The 21,262-nt window shown below is 50.3% G+C and overlaps 1 protein-coding gene across 1 annotated transcript in view; it reads left to right on the forward strand.

Moving 5' to 3' along the window:
• The first annotated feature begins 14,868 nt into the window (after positions 1–14,868).
• SLC18A2 (solute carrier family 18 member A2) overlaps positions 14,869–21,262 on the forward strand; it is a 35,703-nt gene continuing 29,309 nt past the window's right edge. The window contains exons 1-2 of the mRNA XM_035029915.1: positions 14,869–14,989; positions 16,264–16,612. Coding sequence (XP_034885806.1) covers positions 14,869–14,989; positions 16,264–16,612 — 470 coding nt within the window. The remainder of the gene's footprint in view (positions 14,990–16,263; positions 16,613–21,262) is intronic.

The following is a 21,262-nucleotide window of genomic DNA, read 5'->3' on the forward strand; positions in this document are numbered from 1 at the left end:
GTCCCGGGCGCATGGTGGGCCTGCAGCAGGGACAGCCCCTCTGCACTGGCCACATAGGATTAGTAACCTCTTGGTTTCAACACCTTGGGGGGCCCTTTTTCTGGGGATGTGTGGCGTTTAGGGTCACCAGCACTCCAGGCCTGCACCCCGCCCCTCCCTTATCCTCTGGGGAGATGTGAGCTGCGGGGAGCAGAGGAAAGATGCCCGAAGCAGGCTGGTTGGTGGGTGATCTGCTTTACCTTCTCATGCAGCTGCATGATGAGCCTAGAAGTGGGAACCGCTGGCCACACATTTGGAGGAAAGGGCACCTTCACGTGTGCATGCATCTCAACACAGATGGTTTCACCCTTTGCCAATGTCATTTCCTTGAGCCCTTCCTTCTGTAACTCCCTGACGGCAGAGGGGTGCGATTACCATCATGAAAGTGTGGGCGCCCTGCGGACGGTGATGACCACCCACAGATGGGCTCCCATGGCAGGGCTCCTGCCCTTCTGGGTGGCTGGACGTCAGTCTCCCGGGCCTTCGGGTGGCTCTGTTCCAAATCCCAGCAAAGCTGGCTGCAGACAGATAGCCAAGGAACAGAGCATGAGGGTCAGGGAATGAAAAATCTCTAAGAGCAGATAGCAAGGGTGGAAGGATTCTTGCTGAACCTACTTAACATGATTTTCAATGAAAGCAGACCAGGACAATCAGACATCCGGAGTGAAGGGTGTGGAATTTGACCAGATAGAGAGGGTGATCAGATATCAAGGATGGGGGTGGTTCTTGCTAAACTGATTTAGGAGATTCTTGCTACAGCTGAACTAGACTGGCTGAAGACAGGCCCAAGAGCAAGACCTAGTTGGAAAGAAGCCTCTGAGAAGCATGTCTACGGTTTGGTCGGGGAGAGGCTTGGCATGGACATTTGGACTGATGGGCCTTTTTGAGGGCTGCCATTTTTAAAAACCTCATCCCCATTTCTTTTGTTTCTTCAAAGGTTTTCTTCCTTTGGTCTCTCATAGAGAATCTTCTAGCACAACACTGCAGCTGCTTCATTGGAGCAGAGTTCAATGGACAACAGAAAACAAAAACACAGATTTGTCCTTGAGAAAACAATAAATTTTTAAAAGGAACAAGAGTGATTTTCTTGGGAGACAGGGGTGTTCGGGGCCAGGAGCTGAGTCTGTGAGGCAGAGTGCTGGCCCAGTGTGGGATTGGAGGCAGGAGGGGTGGGGTGGGCTCTGGAGGAGAACCATGGGTGATTACACATCTACAGTTTCTGTTTACCCAGTGTTCTTCCAGAACCTTCATGCTATGCTAACCAGGGCTCTGTGACAAGGACAGCTGGTCAGGACACACCCCAGGTGGGAACCACCCCTACTGCTGTGAGGCTTCCAGCACCTTCTGGACATTGTGCCACTTGAGGCAGGATAATGGGAATGATCACCTGCTTTTAGGGGAGGAAACATAGAGGCTTAGGGGGTGAGGGGAGCTGACCGTGGTCTTAGAGGGGACAAATGGAAGAGAGGATGCCAGCCAGTGTCTCTCTAAACCCTCCTAACCACTGCGCTCTGCAAAGAACAGCTATGGAAGATTGAAATGGGCTCTACCCACATTGGGAATTTTCCTGCCCTTTGACCCCATATGCCACCCCATATGTCACTCCTAGGGGTTTTCCTGAAGGTGATAATTGCACAGATATGAAAAGGTGTGATCATAGGGACTGTGGCATTGTTTATCACTGACCGACAAGGCAAATGTCCATCAAAAGAGAGCAATTAGGTGAATCCTTGTGCATTTATACACTGGACTCCCTCGAACCACTAAAAGTGAAACTTTTTGCAACCAACTTTTTGCAATCAATGTATTACTTGTATAGGAAGGCAAAAGCACATTAAAATCTTTTAAAAAATTATCGGGGTGGTTTGCCACAAAAGGACATCATTCCCAAAATTAGACTCACTGGGCAATACTGGTGCACAGTTCAGTGTGCAAAGCCTTGTGCTAAGCTCTGTGGGGAGTCATGACATTTAGTGATAGTCAGCCTTGGCCTCTGGGGGTTTGCAGAGGGAGATGGTAGGGCAGCCTCTGACAGATGGCTGCCTGTGTTGGGCCATGAGGCAGCGGAGGAGAGGGAGCGAAGCCTGCCGGGGAAGGCTTGGGTTCAAGTTCTCGGGTGGTGGGAGAGCCAGGTGCAAACAAAGGGCACGGGGCATCCTGGGTGCTGGGATGCCAGAGTGCAAGCAGCGGGGAGAAGTCAGCAGCGGCGAGGTTACTTTGAGAAAGCCTTCTTACTTCTCCTCCCTCCCTCCTTTCTTTTCATTTGCACGAAGACCTTAAAAAACCTTCAAAATTAGCAATATGTGTTCATGCAACTATTTTGGAAAGTGTTTGGCATTGCCTGGGAAGGGCGAAGCTGGGCCTAGCCCACAATCCAGCAGTTTCTTCCACATGCAGACCCTGGAGACACATGTGCGTAAGTGCACCAGGGTGTGGGGCACGCATCTCCACCGCAGCCTGGCTGATGAGAGCCCCAGATCGGGGAGGCCCCAGTGTCCACTCGCAGAATGAACACGGAGAATGCGGTACGGTCATACAAGGGAATACTAGACAGCGATGAACACGAATGAGCTGCACTTACACAGAATATGGCTGAATCTCATCGGCGATATTGTACCAAAGGAACCAGAAGAACAAGGAAGTTGTCATCAAGTAAGTCAGGAGAGTGCTTACTTTTAGGGGAAGGGAGGTGATTGTGATGGAGGAGAGGCACCTGGGGGCCCTGGGGCTTCTACATCTCGACCTGGATGGGGGTCACCTGGGGCTCACCAAACAACTCCCCTTTACATGACAAACACATGCTTTGTGCCCTCTTCTGCGCATGCACCTCCTAATAAAAAATATAAGAAGCAATAGAAGCTTGTGGTAAATAACACTTCAAAAATATGGAAGGGCATAAAATTACAAGTGGAAAATAAAGATCTTCACCCTCCTACCTGCCCCCCCATTTCACTTCCTGGAACTGATTACTCTGGGCACCCCCGGGGGTTGACCAACACCCACCCAGAACCCAGCTGTGTGCACGTAGAGCCTCTTTAATAAATGTGCTTGTTTTCCTAAATTGGATTGTAAGAGGCCTGCTGCCCTGTGAGTTTGATTGCACTGGAGGATAACATCTCTCGGATATTTTTCTATGGTAAACACCGTGCTACCTAATTTTCTTAAGTGACCACTTGGTATTTTGTTGTAAGAGTGACCACCCCTTATTTCATAGGCCTCAATGTGCCCACGCTCCGGAAGTTTCCAGATTCTTCTTATTGACCAACAGTTCTGAAGTCACGCAAGAGACTTGACATACAAACATCTTTTCCAAAAGCTTTCTCATCTTTAAGTCTTTTCTCCCATTTGGTGGGTTTGGTGAATGTTTGGGCTGGTAGAAGACACTCTCGGGCGCCTGGGTGGCTCAGATGGTTAAGCGTCTGCCTTCGGCTCAGGTCATGATCTCAGGGTCCTGGGATCGAGTCCCGCATCGGGTTCCCTGCTCAGTGCAGAGCCTGCTTCTCCCTCTCCCTCTGCCACTCCCTCTGCTTGTGCTCTTCTGTCTATCTCTCTGTCAAATAAATAAATAAAATCTTAAAAAAAAAAAAAAAAGACACTCTGCATGCGGCCATTTTAAAGGGATTCATTTTCTGCTCCCCTCAGAGGAATTAGGGTTGCGAAATCTGGAACAAAATAAGACCAAGACCCAGAAAGTCATGCTGGTAGCAGCTCAGGCTATCTGTGCAGAAGGGGTGGACCAGAACCTTCCGCAAAGGCTCCTGGAAAAGGGAAAGCTCTCTGCGTGTGTGTGTGTGTGTGTGTGTGTGTGTGTACGTGCGTGTTTCCCTGCGGCACCCAGCACTGGTTTTGCGGGGAGACAACATCTTCTACAAGAAGACAACAGTCAATATAAATCCAATTGGATATAATGACTGGATTTCTCTCCCCCCACAGAGATGGTGACGGTGATTTCTCAGATGCCTTTTAGTTACAGACAAGTTTCCGAACAAAATAATTAGGTTTGGGTCTTTGCAGCCTGCCCTATTGGACTATTGATTAACCACTGAAGTCTCCTGCCCTGCGGATGTCTGGGTGTGCAGTCGGCATAGCAAGTGGGCAAAGACCGCTCTGAGCAGGGGGTGGGGGAGGCGGGGGTGGTAGAGGTGAGGCTCTACAGAGCTGCATCCTGAGTCTGTGCTTTCTCCCAGAGTCCTCTGCTGCTGAGAGCCACCTGTGGGCACCCACCTGTTGGTACCCCCAGTTTTAGACACCTGCTGCCCCCAGACCGTAAAGGTCCAGGAAGCAGAGTTCCAGTCCCCACTGCCTGGTCTCACACCCGTGTGACATGGGGCAAGGCTGTGTCCGTCTCTGGGTGCTTCCTTGTGTGGGAAGGGCAGCCTTTAGACTTCGTAGCCTCCCAGGCCCCTTCCAGCCCTGGTGTTTTGTCCCAGCGCTGCCCAGGAGAAATACAACGCGAGCCACAAACTTGGGCCATGCAGGTAATTTAAAACTTTCTAGCAGCCACATTAAGAGAAGTAGCAACTGGTGAAATTAGTTTGAATAATATATTTTATTTAACCTAATGTATCTAAAATAGTGTTGTTTCAGCATGTAAACAATACCAAAGCTATTAACGAAATACTTCACATTTTTTGTACCAAGTCTTCGCAATTCAGTGTGTGTTAAAACAGAATATAAATGTCGACAGCGCATCTCGAGCCTGGTTGCATTTCAAGCGCTCCAAGGCCCCATGTGCCGAGTGGCTCCTGGATTGGACAGTGCAGGTCTACCTGGTTCATCTGCTGTCAGGCAGATGGGGAAACTGAGGCCCAGCTGGTTGGGGCAGAATCGGCTCTGGCCCCGGGGCTCCTCACCGTGCGTCCGATGTTAGTCCTGTGGTCCTACTCTGCGAGTAGCTCCGTGCACACTTCCTCGGGGAGACAAAGGAGGAAGAGATCACGTCCTTTGCTGTCAAGGAGTTAAAGGTCCAGTTGGAAAAGGAAAAAAAAAAAAAAAAGAATGAGCCCAGCTGAACCTGTTGGGGTACACCGCACTTAGCAATGCTTTAGTGGGGTTTTTGGAGGCAGAAACCCAGGGAGCGTGGCCGCAGTTATCCCAGGCTTGACTGCCCTGTGCAGAGAGGACTTCAGCTGGGCTCTGGGGGGATGAGGAAAACGTGAATAATGTCTGTGGCTGGGCTTGGAGGGGCACAGTCCGATTAGAGCAGAGGGTGGGAGCTGGGGGTAGGGTGGGGGAATTGTAGACGACCCTAAGAGCTAGGCAGAAGGGTTTAGACGTGAGTATCAGGGAGCCACCTAAGGCTCTTGAGCTGGGGCAGGGGCCCTTGGAAGCTGTGGTCCATGGAGACCTGCTGAGTTCCCGATGGGTTGGAGGCAGCACCTGGAGCCCGGGAGGCCGGTCAGGAGGCTGCTGGAGCAGTAGCTAGTGATGGGGATTGGGGGTTAAGACGAAAGAGGAGCCATTCCATGGACTTGGAGGAAGCCTGTGCCGTGGCCATGCTTTGGTGGTGACAATGTGCCCCTGTGATGACATCTGGGTATTTTGCTTCTTGCCGGCCTCCCTTGCCCAAGGGCAGGAAGGTCATTTGAGGTGGATGGATCTGCCTAAGCAAAGACTCGGAGTCAGGAAGAAACAGAGGTTGGAGGGTCAGGGGGCCGGGATGGCTGCAGGGAAGAGGGCATGAAGGATTCAATTACCCGAGACTTTAACAAGCAGAGACAGCCATCCCTCGTGGCATCACAAACAGAATGGGCTTTTTGGTGAGTCAGTGGGATGGTGGGAAAAAAGTTTTTCACGCCAAACCAGGTAGGAGGAGATGGGGCTTGGGCAGGTAGAAGGGGGTGCACACGGCAGGTGAGGGAATGACTTTTGCGAAGGCAGGGGGCTGGACTGAGCTAGCACATCACTGGGTGGGAGGGCAGACACCTGCTAGGGCACCTGTCGGTTCAGTTAGTTACCCACAGCTGGTGCTCATTGCTTGGGTGATTAGGGACCGTGAGCCAAGCACAGCATTTACTGAATGCTGTTTTCTGTGCCAGGCAGTGTGAGACTCTGGGGGAGGGGGGTGCGGATGATGTGGTGAGCAAGACACCAGAGGCCCTGGCCTCAGCTTGCATGGAGGAAGATGCAAAAATCAGACATTAATCACAGTTGCAGTGAAATTGTGATTATAATAAGTGCCAGGAACAACAGGTGTAGGGACCTATCAAAATAGCGCGGGGGACATACGCATGCATAAGGGTCGGTGAGGACTTCTCTGAAATGCTTTTCCATCCACTTACTTTTTTTTTCCTTTCAAAAGTTTATTTAGTATCAAGCAAGAGGAGACTTTGCTTAACACTACAGAACATTTCCAGACTTGAGTTACAAAGAATACTGCATTGCTCCCACTTGCAATTGGCTTCCCTTTTTATGCTTGTTGTTGGCAAGTGGGAAAAAAATTAGCATACGGCTGAAAGATAAAATAACTACATTTCTATGGAAACCTTTAAAATGAAAGGTGAGGCTTATGTTAAAAGTCCATTCATTTACTTTTAAATGTCTTGACCTGAGACATAAAGGCTAAGGGGGAATTAAGTAGGTAAATGGGAAGAGGGGAGGACATTCTAGGCAGCAGAAATGGTCTGAGCGAAGGCTCTGGGGTGAGAAGGAACACAGGGTGTACGGACAGATGGGAGACTAGGAATGAGAAAGATAATCAGACAAAGAGGAAGAGGAGGAACCTCTCAGGCAGAAGGAGCAGAGAGTGCAAAGGCCCTGAGGCAGAGAACCCACCTTGAGAGAAGCCCTTTGTGGCTAGAGGGGGAAGACAGGGCAGAGCAGCATCAGAGGTGTGGAGGCTGCATGGCCCAGGTTGGCGAGGGCCCTTCAGGGTGCAATGCTGGGACCCTCGGGACACACAAGACATCTGAAGCCATGTGAGAGCCCAAGTAATCAGGGAATCCGATTTTCTTTCTTTTTTTTTTTTTAAGATTTTATTTATTTATTTGACAGAGAGAGAGAGAGACAGTGAGAGAGGGAACACAAGCAGGGGAGTGGGAGGGGCTTGATCCCAGGACTCTGGGACCATAACCCGAGCCGAAGGCAGACGCTTAACGACTGAGCCACCTGGGCGCCCGGGAATCCGATTTTCGATCAGAGGCCAGGGCAACGTGGCGAATGAAATCGGAGGGAGTGGTTGAGGCTGGACAGGGTCCCACTGAGCCACACTGGAGACATTTGACGTTATCCCAAGTGCAAGGCCCCTGAAGGGTTTTAGATCAGGGAGTGGCATGACCACACTGGTGTTCTGGAGCTCTCTCCCACTGGTGGTGAGGAGGGTGGACAGTGGGAGGCCTGGGTGGCTGCTGGGGTAGCCACTGGGGATGATGGCAATGGTCCAAATGAGGGGGGAAATTAAGGCATGGAGCTGATGAGACACAGCTCTTCACAGCTGGCTGGCTCTTTGCAGCCTCCAATTACAGCGAATGTCCTCAGACAGGTTGGTGATTCTATTAAAGTGGCCAAACCTGGAGACCTGCATTTTACAGATAATGCTGCATGAAGCCAGCTAATTCAGGGATTGAATTATTAAGTTAGAGCATCTATGACTTAATTTTATCGGCAGTCAGCAAGGCATCCTTCAAGTAAATTGACATTTGCTTTGCCCTTCCCTCTTAAACCACAACAGATTTGGTTCAATTTTAAACAGAAAATGTTCTTTTGCAGTATGCAGAAGAACTCAGAAATGAATGGAAATGAAATGCATTTGTTCCCAATCGTAGCCTCATTATTTACATGTAGGCTCAGCAACTGACAGAGGCTTCAAAGAAAAAAACCCCAAAACCAACCAGCCAACAAACCAAACAACCTTTTAACTGAATGTGACGGATCCTGGCTGAGACCTTCCATGAGCACCGGGAAAGAATAAAGTCAGCTGTGGTTCAGGGTAAATAAATACCAATTAAGCCAACGTGGTTGTTGGTATTGTTTTGATCTTGTATACGTCTGCTGGTTCTTTTGGTCTAGGTGCTCTATCAGTTGTGAGAAAGAGGTGTTAAATCCCTCAGTTAGGATTGTGAAATTGAGGGGTGCCTGGGTGGCTCAGTCGGTTGGGCGACTGCCTTTGGCTCAGGTCGTGATCCTGGAGTCCCAGGATCGAGTCCCGCATTGGGCTCTCTGCTCGGCAGGGAGTCTGCTTCTCCCTCTGACCCTCCCCCTCTCATGCTCTCTCTCTCTCTCATTCTCTCTCAAATAAAATCTTTAAAAAAAAAAAGGATTGTGAAATTGTCTTTTTTCTTCCTGTCTAGCTTTGTTCCGTATGTTTTGAAGTTCTCTTATGGTGTACATACACGCTGTGAATGATGATGTTTTTCTACTGCACTGATCACTTTTGTCATGATTAGAGTTCCTTCTTTATATCTCCGTTTAAAGTTTGGTTTGGGAATCCACACGACCTGACAGTACTCCAGGGTTCTATGCTTGCGGTTTGCCTGGTATATTTTTCCCACCCATTGACTTCCAACCCATCTGTGTCTTTATATTTAAAGAATGTCTCTTACGGGCAGCGTAGAGTTCAGACTTTTTTTTTTTTTAAACCATCCTAACAATTTCTGTCTTTCAAATGTAGTGTCCATTACCACTGAAAGTAATTTGGGGTCTAGTTGGATTTCATCTATCATTTTATTCATTCCTCATTGTTTTTGCTCATCTGTTCCTCCTTTCCCCTCCTTTTAAAATGATTTGAATACTTTATAGAATTCCGTTTAATTTTGATTTTCCTGTTCAGCTATTCTCCTTCGAATTATTTTTTACAGTGGTGTCCCTACGGATTACAATATACATCCTTAATTTTTTACAGTCCATTTACAGGTAATAATCTACCACCACACGTAAAACATAGAAGTCTGGTCACTTTATAGCCTCATAACCACCTCATCCTTTACTTATTATTGTTATAAGTAATACATCTGCACATGTCACGAATCCATCAAAAGAGCAATATACTTTTGTTTGACAGTGTTATATTTTTAAAGAGTTAAAGGTTTGGAAAGGGAAAAGGTCAAAAAAAAGAGAGAAAAAAACCCAAAACATCTGAGTCTGTTGCAGTTAGCCAGGTATTTATTTACCTTTTCTGAAGCTCTTCATTCTTTCCTGAGGATCTGGGTTTCCATCGGCTGTCATTCCCCCTCAGTCGGGCTTGAGACACAGCACAGCCCTGCCCATCCCTGGGAGATGCAATCCACGTGTGGCCCACGTGCTCAATACGGCCACCTCTGCATGGAAAGCCTTTGTCCTTTCCAGGCAATCACGGCTGACAGCCCCTTTGGAAAGGAGCCCCTTGTACAGAGAGCTGATCGTCTGTCTCGGTTCTGTGCACACTATGGTCATTGGTCTTTGCAAGGCCCATTTCTTGGTTTATTTCTATGTCTTTCCACTTTCCCACCTCATCCCGGATTCCCCCTCCTGGGCCCCTCCTCCTACAAAGGCATCCAGGTCCGTGTGCTCAATACATAGCCTTGGACAGGAATGAAGCCCCAACATAGGCAGGGGTGCTCTGTGTACTTTTAATGAACTAACATGCAATCACGCCCTAGAACTTGCTCTTCTCTGCCCTCCCCCACCTCCCTTCCTCCTTCATCACTGTGAAATCTGCGCGCAGACACGCGGGTAATCCGACGTGCCGCCTCTCACGGCTCCAGGGGGCTCCTCCTCATTCCACTCCTTTGTTCCCCAGGGATGGAAAGCGGGCTCGCCTGCAGCTGCCCACCACTGCCGAGGACACTGCAATGTCTCTGCCTGTTCTGGCCCCCTTAGGGATTGGGGAGAGAGGGCTGGATCAGAGGGTGCCTGCTGACTTCATTCCCCCAAGCAGTCCTGATTGCTCTCCAGAAAGGCTGCACCAGTCCCCCCACCCCACCCCAAGGTAAGGAACCCCATTTCCTTACATCTTCACCAACAAATGGCATTTACCCAACTTCCTAACTGTTGCCAGGCCGATGGGGGTCGCACTATTTCTCACGGTCTTTGATCGGCATGTCTCTCATCACTAGTGTGCCCGAGTGTCTCCTCAAGAGCTTGGCAGCCCTCTGGGCTTCCCTTCATGTGACCTGCCTGCTCCACCCTGTGCCTGGCTCTCCAGAGGGTACGCTGGCTCCTTTCACACCCCCCCCACCCCGTGTTGCCTAGTACATCAGGTTTTAAGGTCAGAACCATTGTGTCTTCAGGGCGCCTTTGTTCATTTCTGCTCTGAACACTATTTGCATTTCATAGTTCAATGCCCAGGAGCTAAGTCTGTTTTCCTTCATTCCAAGTTCCCTCATAGGCGAGGCCCTAAGAATTTTCCCCACAGACCACCTACGCCTTCCAGGTACTCAGCACGTTCACTTTTCCAATGCCAGGGAACACATCTTAAAATTTTGATATCATTTTGTTTTAATTCCAATATAGTTAATAGGGTTATATTTAGTTTCAGGTGAACAATATAGTGATTCAGCACTTCCATACATCACCTGGTGCTCGTCACAAGTGCCCTCCTTAATCCCTAGCACCTGTTTCCCGCCCCCCTCTGGTCACCAGCAGTGCGTTCTCTATAGTGAAGTGTCCGTTTCTTGGTTTGCCTCTCTTTTCTCCCCCTTTGCTCATTTGTTTTGTTGCTTAAATTCCACATCTGAGTGAAATCATATGGTATTTGTCTTTCTCTGACTGACATTTTGCTTTGCATAGTTATACTCTCTAGCTCCATCCATGTCGGTACAGAATGGCAAGAGCTCATTCTTTTTTACGGCTGAATAATATTCCGTTAAATACATACACCACATCTTCTTTATCTGTTCATCCATCCACGGACACTTGGGCTGCTTCCACAGTCTGGCTAGAGTAAAGAATGCTGCTACAAACATATGGGTGCATGTATCCCTTTGAATTAATGCTTTATTTCTTTGGGGGGTAAATACCCCATAGGGTGATTCCTGGATCGTAGGGTAGTTCTATTTTTAACTTTTTGAGGGACTTGCATATCGTTTTCGACATGGCTGGGCCAGTGGCTTTCCCACCAACAGTGCAAGAGGGTCCTTTTCCTCCACACTCTCGCCAATACGTGTTTCTTGTGTTCTTGATTTTAACCGTTCTGCCAGGTGTGAGGTGATACCTCGTTGTAGTTTTGATTTGCATTTCCCTGATGATGAATGATGTTGAGCATCTTTTCACGTGTCTGCTTCCAATGCCAGACAACATTTTATGAGCGTGAGCATCTGCTGTGTGCCTGGCACTATGCAAGCATCATCTCCCTGAATCCCCGTAACAACTCTGGGAGGGGGCCTTTTATCATGCTTGAATGACAGACGTGAAAGAAGGCACAAAGGGGTTTAGTAAATGCCCAAAGTCATATCACTTGTAAAAGTGACCCAATCAGGATGCTATCTACAGCTGAGATTCCGTCCAGTTTATGTCAAATAATGCCGATTTCAAATAGCTGCTATGTTCTAAGCAGCTCCCTATCATTCATGCCTTCTCATTCCTAAATATTGAAATTTACTGAAAAAAGCCAACCCTGGTGGTACCTTTGTACTTTCCCAGTCCCTGGTGTTTGAAAGGGTGGGGGCAGGTGGAGGCAGGGGGCTTGGTGGCTGAGCTCAGCCGTCTGAGTTCCCAGGGAACTATCTATCCCCCGTGTTCATACTCCTTACAGGCATTTAATGAGCACTGACTGTGTTTGGCAATCTTGGTGATGAGCAAAAAGAGTGTCCTTTGTCCTGATACCTGGAGAGACAGAGATAATTGCTTACACTCATGGGAATATCATTCTTCATGGAGAGACAAGTTCTGGAGGAAGTAACGGTCCCATGAGGGTTTAAAAGAGAAGGCCCTGTCTGATACTGAAGGTGGGGTCCACGAAAGGATGGCTTCTCATTAAGAAGTGACAGTTAGGGCTGATAAAGAAGAATGAGAAGGAGATAACTAGGAGAAGAAGGGGAAGATCTTCTCAGGCAGAGGGAACAGTTGCAAAGGCCCTGAGGCAGAGAAACACTGAGAGGAACCAGGGTGGCTGAAGGGGAAGGCAGGGGCTAAATGGGATAAGAGAAGGTTGTGGATCCCCAAAGGCCCAGATCAGACTGGGCTTCCCAGGGTGGATCTTCAACCTGGAATGCCAGGACACTGGGTATATATGAAGGCTTCTCAAGCCATGGGAGACCCTCGATTTACACATGTTCTCTATTTTAAAAATGATCTGGCTGAGATGGACCCGGGTAGAGACATGAGGTTGCTCCTTAACCACCTCCCCTTTCAATAATCCCCCCTGTCTCCCACTGGTCAGAGAAGACGCTCACCTCTCATCCAACCTGATTCTTACCACCTTACTGTGTTATATCGTCCTGAGGCATAAGAACACCCAGAGGCAATGTTAGTGCCTGTTTTTGCCAAAAAATCCTCCCCCCATCCATCTCATTCAGTCATGCACTTCTAATACAATTTTTCTTATTATGTTTAATAATTATCAAAATTCATATGTGTATGATGCCTTTATCATTTATATGCTACTAATGATTGTTGTAACAACACAATCATAAAGGGAGTTTTAAAATTCACCTGTATGGTGCTGCTACCAGAATGTGTAGGCACCCCAAGAACAGTGATTTTGCCTGCTTCGACCATTCCTGTCTCCCCAGCATCAACCATCATGCCTGGCACGTAGTAAGCACTCAATAAATCCTTATCGGGTGAATGAATGGTGGACAAGCCAAGCTCTCACTTTGCACAGGGCACTGTGTTAAGGGATTCCCACTTCATCTTCACTACAACCCTGTAGTCATTCCAATTAGTATCCCCATGTCAGAGATGGGGAAACTAAGGCACAGAGAGGCTACGTAATTTGCCCAAGGTCACCTACCAAGGAAGTAGCAGAGTGGGACCCAGGCATCCTGACCAGAACCCTTAACCATGACCCGTCTCTGCCCAAGGGAGCATGGGGCAGAGTCTGTCTTTGGGTTCTGAAACTCCAGGCACGTTGGGGCACTCCCCGAGTGTGATACCCGCCACAGCCCTCTCCACGACTCCCTGCCATCTACTCTCTCCTCCTAAGTGGTTTTCCTTCTCTCCGTGTTTAATATTTCAGTTGACACATCCTGGGACATCCCGGAGTCCCCATCTTACTGACCTACTTACTTATCCAGCCATCGTTCTCACACATCAGGGGCAGCATGGGGGTGTATGGAAGGAAGGAGGTGAGAGAGTGGGGAGCACCACGCATCCCCCTCTGCTGTAAGCAGCCTCCAGCTGACAATAGGCCAACATTAATAAAACAAGGCTGGGCTCCATGGCTAGGAGACTGCAGCGGGGTTACCTTTATTCTATGTGGCTTTCCAAGAAACTAGCTCCAGTTCCTTCCACCCCCCAGAAGGGTCTCCAAAGCTCCAGCTGTGTCAGGACATCTGTTTGTTTCTGTTCTGCTTATAAAACGGAGGGACTTGGAAATCAAAGGTGGGCCCTTACCCCTTGGGAGTGAGGATTACAGCTCCTGATCACCTACAAACAGGCCTGTCTTAACCAGGCCCACGCCCCCCACTTGGCCTAGCACAAAGAGTAGAGGACTACAGCATACGGGATCTGGACCAGCTGCCTCCCCAGTCCTTTTACTAAGATGCCAGGTACCTACCTGGTCTCTAGTGTCCCCTGTCCAGGGTGACATACTCCTGCTGGCCCCAGAGGCCCAGGCCCCTACTCCTACTTTCTGAGTCCTAGGCTCCCAGGGCTGGGGTCTTCACGTCCCCACTGTTCTTGGGGTGCCTACACACAGAGGTGTCCCCTTTCCCCCTGTTTCCCCATCCCAACCTGAGGGGACCCAAGGACCTGCCCGTCAAAGACTCCAAGTGGCACCCTGCATCATGCTCGGGGGGGGGGGGGGGGGGAGAGGAGAGGAATGGTGGGGGTGCTCAGTGGCTTCCCCTGGAAAGAGATCTGTCCCTGTCTCCCAACACCCTATGACCCCTTTCCCTGGCACTCTCATCCAGTAGCCTTCACGTCCTCACGGCCAGTCTCAGAGGCGGTGAGGCTCAAAGAGCAGCTGCAGCCCCTACCTGGGGCCAGGTGAAAGGACTAATCCCGGACTCGCCCTCTTGGCCCTGACCTTAACCGCAGGACCCTTGACCTCCCGCTCTGGGGCCCCTGACTTCTTCCCTCGGCGCCCCAGCCGCGTCCCCCGGACGGCTTGGGATGGCGCACCGTCGGGTCCGGACGGAGAGCCGGGGAGGCCGGCGCAGGTCTGGGGAGAGGGGGTGCTGAGGCCGGGATGGAAGGTGGCGCCCTCCCGCCCCCGCCGGCCGTGACGTCAGAGCCGGACCGGGTAAAGTGAGCGGCGGCGGCGGCGGCGGGGCGCTGGGGTGGAGGCTGCGACCCGGCGCGCACGGACGGAGCCCACGGTGTAGGGCAGGCGACCCCGAGGTAACGCGGGAAGTGGGAGGAGGCGGCGCGGGGACAGCGGGGTCGCGCGGGGAGCGGGGAAGAACGCCAGCGCCGCGCGTGGGTCTCCGGGGTGGCCGGGGCGCCGGCCGCACGGGGCGCGGGGTCCCGCGGCGCCTTCCGAGCGCTTGGTGGGAGGACGGGGGCCTCGGGGGCGGCGGAGAGCGGGACGCAACCCCGCGGCCCCAGCTTCGGGCCCCGACGGCGCTCGCGGGCGGCGCTGAGCCCGAGCGCAGGCGAGCCGAGGGTGGGACGCCGGGGCCCGGCCCGTGCGCGCGGCTCCCGGACCTCTCCTGCTGCCCGGGCGCGCTCCGAGCGTTGCGGGTGCGGGGAGCCCCCCGGCCCGCCGTGGCCCCTCACCGCGCGCCGCGCCCGCAGCCCAGCCGCCCAGCCATGGCCCTGAGCGAGCTGGCGCTGCTCCGCTGGCTGCTGGAGAGCCGCCACTCGCGGAAGCTCATCCTGTTCATCGTGTTCCTGGCGCTGCTGCTGGACAACATGCTGCTCACCGTCGTGGGTACGTACGGGCCGGGCGGCCCCCCGCCCCGGGGACCCCTTCCCTGGGTACCTTCCTCCCCGGCCCCGCCCCCCCCGCCCCTGAGCGCGCTCGGGAAAGTTGGAGAACACATCTTGCCAAAACCTCTCCTTCCCCCTTCTCCCGTCCAGCCCCCATCCCCATCCCCATCCCCAGGTCTGCCGCACTGGGCTAGTTGCAGTCGCGTTTTGTGGCTTCGTTTTCCTGGTGGTCAGGTCAAAAAATGTGATATCTGTTAAGAACCGGAACTTGTGTTTCCTCCTGATAATTTCCTGCTTCCCCCTGCCTACTTTGGCCGCGATGAAAAAGATTTCTACTAAGAACCAGCAATTCCCCAGGGTTCAAAATAATGTTACAATAATTATTATGCCAACCAGCAAGGTGGGTTAACAATTCGGCTTCACATTTAAAGGAACAAGTCAACATCCCTCCCCAAAAAGGGAAGTGACATGTAAATATATTGTTATCAATGCATGGCTGGAGATGGAAAGGTTTCAGGATCTTTTCAAGAGCAATTTAAACAGTGTTGGTTTTAGTCTTTTCCCTATAATGGATTTTTGAAAAACAATTAAAACCCAGGTCTCTTAATTAGCCCCATTAATAGCAGCATTTGGTATGCTTTTCCTTCATGTCTAAATTTCTAATGAATATATTTTTTAATTCGGATTCTCAGGGGTGGGTTATGCCCCTCCTCTCCATTTGTGGGTTCTCACCTCTAGGACTACCAGAGTATTGGGGCTCATCCGAGTTCAGTAACAAGGACCTCACTTCTCCTTTGTGTTGAACGCTCTGTTGTCACACACATGCCTAGAGCTGGCTATTACATCAGTTTTTCTTTATAGAAGTCTCAGGAATTTTTACATTTTCCAGGTTGTATGAAAAATTGTGGACTCCCACTCAAGTACTAGAAAGATGAAGTGGGCCTGTTGCAGAATTTCCAAATTATTACTTCCTGTGGCTTTATCTTCCCCTAAGACACATAATGAAATTTCAATTTCTATTTCTTGGATTCATTCACTGAAAGGTCTCTCTGAGTCTCTCTCTGAGGAGCTCTCGTTGACCCCAGGTCAGCCCTGAACAGACTTCAGACCCCATTTTGCTTTCCTAACCTATTCCTGGGAGGGAACCCTGTAAATGAGCAACCCCACAGAGGCCCAGAACCCCAGGCAGGTCCCTTCTGCACAAAGCAGACGGACCTCTCGCAGCCTCCTGGGGCTCAGCGTCCTCGAAGGTTCCATCTATGTTGTTGTCCGCAGTTCCGATCATCCCAAGCTACTTGTATAGCATTAATCATGAGAAGAACGCCACCGAAATCCAGACCGCCAAGCCAGGGCTCACAGCCTCTCCCTCAGACCGCTTCCAGAGCATCTTCTCTTATTATGACAACACCACCATAGTCACGGGGAACAGCACCCGAGCCCTTCACGGGGGGTTGCTGCCGGCCACCACACAGCGTGCAGTGACGAACACCTCCACGGGGCCTTCTGACTGTCCCAGTGAGGACAAGGACCTCCTGAATGAGAACGTGCAAGTTGGCCTGCTCTTTGCCTCTAAAGCTACCGTCCAGCTCCTCACCAACCCCTTTGTAGGAATGCTGACCAACAGGTAGGTTCTGTTATTTTGGCCAAGGAGGGGTTTTTTGTTGTTTTTTTAAAAAGGTTTTATTTGAGAGAGAGAGTGAAAGAGTGCACGTGCGCACGTGTAGGGAGGAGCAGAGGGGGACCTGGGAGAAAGAATCTGAAGCCGACTCCACACTGAGCGCGGAGCCCCATACGGGGCTCGATCCCACGACCCTGAGTTCATGACCTGAGCCCAAACCAAGAGCCGGAGGCTTAACTAACTGAACCTCCCAGGCGACCCTGGCCAAGGGGTTTCATATTTATATTGTTTCCAAGTTATTTCTCCCTGGGATTCTGTTTCTTGTTCATTCATCAGAAGGTGGAAAACCAGTGGTGGGTGAGCTGGGGAAGAACCCCGATCTCCTCCTTTTTGTTTCCTAAATCACGACTTTGCATTTGTTCAGCCTTTCTGTTGCCCCCTCTATTGCTTAGGAAGTGAGATGAGACACTACTGAAAGAGAAGAAAGGGGCCCTCCCCAAGTGGGAGAACTCTGATTCTGTCTAAATGCCGGATTTCATTAGTGCATTTGCCAGACTCACTCTTGGGCAGCAAGAAGTCTGCAGCCACATGGCATCGTCATTGGATTCAGTGTGTCACACAGCTTTGTCTTGTCTTCTACCTCGGGTCACCCACTTCCCTAAAGCAAGCCAGGGTGGTTTGCTTTCCAGCTGGCGGGGTGAAGCCTCAAGATGGCAGTGGGGGGCGGGGGGGGGGTTGGGACTGTGGACAAAGACCAGTGGTCCTGCCTCATCGTTGGAATTTTAGTGGACGCTGAGGCTATGGGCAGTGTAAGCGGCTCCCTGGCCAGTTACTGAGCTGGGTCCACGTGCACAAAGAGAAAAGTGAAGCTGTTTTCTGGATAAATCAAACCGGCCAACAATGCCCCCAGATGATGCTCCAAGCTAGCTTTATGTTAATCTGGATGTTCTGGATTTTTTTTTTTTTCTGGACCCCCCCTCCTAATTTTGAATAATTGTTCCCGTCTCTACTGTCAATGGCTATCTGGCTAGTATTCTACAGCTGAGGTGGCCAGCTCTGCCCGGTGCGTCAGGGCCTCAACGCGGAGGCCAGGAGGCTGGAGAAAAGAGCGAGGCAGCCCCTGCTGGCATCAGCTGCAGAGAGGGGGAGCTGGTACAGTGTGTGGGGGCTGTGGATAGCCATACACACACCATGGCCCTCAGGCAGAAAAGTGGTAGAGAGGGGAGTGCCCGGAGTCCTACTTGTGAGACAGGCGCAGACACAGGAGCGGAGACCAAGAGTAGAGCTGGAAAGGAGGCCGTGGGGCTGGGGGGGGTTATTCCTCTGAATAAGGAAGGCAGGGCAAGCAGGACGGGCCAGGGCAAGGCTGGAAGAGGCCCCAGGTGCCAGGCCGGGAGAGGAGGGGGGTTTTGTTGGAGTGAGGGGGCACTTGGGAGCCACTAGATGTTCCAAAGCCAAGTTGAAGAGTCCAGGAACCCAGCACAATTTTCAGTAGGTCAGCCTGGCACCCTGTGTAGTCTGGGAGCAGGGATATCTTTACATTCACCCAGGTTTGGGCCTGTGGTAGGGGAAGCAGGCCCAGCTACGTTACTCGCAGGGCCCTTTGTTCAAATACTATTGAGCATTTCAAGAATGTAACAATAGATTATTAAAGCAAGCACAGGGCCCTCCTGAGATGGGGCTGGCTCTGGGGCAGAGAAAAGGAGGTCTGTTGAGTGGGGGGCCCCGGGGTGGTGGCAGAGGCTCAGGTGGATCTGGCCTTTCCCCCGACCCCCACACCGGGCAGGCCTGAGACGCACATACAGGTTTCTGGTCACGTACCCGTGGCCACTTGGATGGAAGCACGTTTTAGGCGTTTGCACTCTGACTCTCTGGACTGGGTAGCAGTGTCCCTGAATAAATTTTTAAAAATCCCAAGCCCCGTCCATCACCGCCCCGCCCCCGCCGTCTGTGTCAAGCAATATTACGAAGCTGCCAGGTTAAAATATGCTGAGCAAATGAACCTCGCAAGGACAGGCTGACTGGGAGCCCACCTCGAAGCACGGTTATCAAGGTGCCATTTGGAGGTTTCGCTCTTCTTCAGCGAGAAAACCAAATAGCCGTCGAAGGGTTGTTTTTCTCTAAGAGTGCCTCTTAAAACGCATCTGGTGTAATTACAGAAAACGTCTCCGGGTTTTGTATTCTGAGAAAGCAAACAGCTCGAAGGCTATATGAGGAAAATTGAAGACATTACTGTAATAATGCCTCGCCAATCACTGGGGCACGAATCGTCCTAGCTGAGGAGTGCAATACAGCACTCAGAAACTCGGCCGAAATGGTGTGAGCGTCCCAATCTTCCAAATGCAAATGGCAAATGAAAAGCTTTTTTAAAAAAAATCCCATTCTTGTTTTGAATGCTTTGCTTACACCATGGGGAAGAAGCTTGTTTAAAGCCCGTGAGACCTTTTCCCCTATTAAATACTCCAAAGGCTTTGATATTGTAGCCACTCAAGGCTCCTGTTTGGGGCTCAAAAGAAAAAAAAGTCTTCCAAGAGAAACCTAATTTTGTTCTGTGACCTGTGAAATTCGGTCTCTTCTTGTGATGAGTTAATCCACTTTGCAGTTTAGAGCAAAATTGTAATCCCTGACTAGTTCCCCCAGCAAATTTCAAAAGCGTATCTATTGCTGCCTTGTAATATGGAAATGCAAACAAGTTGTAACATTGATACAGCGCGAACTCTGTTGTCCCTCCAAAATGATCCTGATTTTTGTATATTCCGTATTTTCCAAGCCCACTAGACATGAATTTTGAGGATTTGCGGCGTTTCTGAGCACCCCACAGCTCTGCTCAGAGACGTGATATATTCCACTTTCCTTTACAGGGCTTTCCCTTGTGAGCCCCTGCAGTTAGTCTTTTGATGTAATTTGTGCCAATTGCATCCTCAATTATGAACAAGATGTGTGACTCACATTTTCAGCGTCGTAAACAAGTGTTTAAAACAGCATTTTGCAGTTGGTTAATACATTTCTGATTAAAGAAAGAGTGGTTAAAAGCATGGAGCATCAGAGCTGAAAGAGACTTTAGCAAGGGCTTTGGGGCCAGTCCTACCATTTTATAGGCAAAGGAGTTTGTCACTCAGGAAGAGAAATCGTCCGCCCCGGGCAGCGGCAGGGCTAGAGCCAGTGACCAGACTCTGTCTGGGTGTCTTCCTCCTTTCCTGTTCTTTCCACCTGCTTCGTGATTTATAGGTTTTACAATTCACTACTCAGAATCAACAGCGCAGGTCAGAACCTGTCCTCCTTGCATCTGTTTGGGCTCTAATTGTACCAGGCTGAGCTAGTGAAAGTGAAAGCCCAAACAGTGAGTTGTTGATTGCTATTTTTTTTTTTTTTTTTGAGATCTATTTATTAGCGAGCATGTGCACACGAGCTGGGGGAGGAGTAGAGGGAGAGAGAATCTCCAACAGATTCCCTTTTGAGCACGGAGCCGGACCTGGGACTCGATCTCATGACCTGAGCTGAAATCAAGAGTCAAGACACTTAACCAACAGAGCCACCCAGGTGCCCCCCGATTGCTATCTTTTAATCATCGGGTAGGGAGTTTAGAAGAAAACCTGTGTGGTTTTTTTTTGGACATGGACCCTCCCTTACCTCCCCAGCTCTGGAAAAATATCTTTCTCTTGCTCTTGGTGTGATCTGGCCCTGCTTGCTTCTGACAGTGGGGAAAAGAAAGGTCTCCTATATCCCCCGAAACTGGGGAAGCTACGGGGAGGCTGGTTGGAGCCCCTCCTTTCTAGAGCCTTTTGTTGTAAGTGGGACCCACTCATCACATGCGTCATGTCATGGCTCGGACCCTGCTATTCATGGTCAAGGTGCTGCTGCCTGAGTGGCTCTTATGGGTGGGTGATCCTAGAGGTGGGCTGCCGGTATGTTGTTTTAAATACTGGAGAAGTGCTCTCCTTCCAAACCCTGAGATAAAAAATGACAATTCCTGAGAAATGTTTAATTGCCCATTGCGCTGCTAATATACAAGTTTTATTCCTGTTTGATTTCATCTTCAGGTGCTACATTTTTACTGGAAACAGATGCCCAGAGAGGGAGCGAAGGACTTTTGATTTTGGCAAGATTGGTGCTCGCATATCCAGCAGCGCGCTTTCCAAAGCCCGCGGGTGCCTTGATTTTTATCTTTGAGGCTCATGAGGTTTCTAATTCCAGTTTATTCATCTCACGATTGCAGCTGTGCATCAAAGGGAGGGGTAGAAGGAACTCGACTAGCAGCATCTGTTACCGTCTACCCCCGTGAGTGAATTTGAGGCATAGGTAGACCTAACGGGAATGTTCCAGGCAGACAAACACTGCAAAAGCACCTTTCTGTTTCTCTCCATAAATCAGGTTAAGAACGTGGCATCATGGTCTTCACTTGCTTACTCTGGGGCTTCCGTAGTTGTTGCATCTTGAGAACCAAGAGCTGTTCCAGATGCACTGGATGGCTGGGGAAAGAGTTAACTCGGGGTGCTTGGGGGACAGCTCCCTCGGCTTCCTCCTTCGCTCGTTGTTGGCGGCTCCCTGGTCTGCTTTTTATCAAGCCAGCATCAGTGGCTTAATATATTTCCATAGTTACCTCGTATATTTGAAAGCCAGTTATTTGTCCTCACAAATCTTAGCCTACATCTGAAT

The sequence above is a fragment of the Mirounga leonina genome, unplaced genomic scaffold (genome assembly GCF_011800145.1).
Source record: "Mirounga leonina isolate KUSES-001 unplaced genomic scaffold, KU_Mleo_1.0 Mir_114, whole genome shotgun sequence".
In the NCBI taxonomy this organism is placed as follows: Eukaryota; Metazoa; Chordata; class Mammalia; order Carnivora; family Phocidae; genus Mirounga; species Mirounga leonina.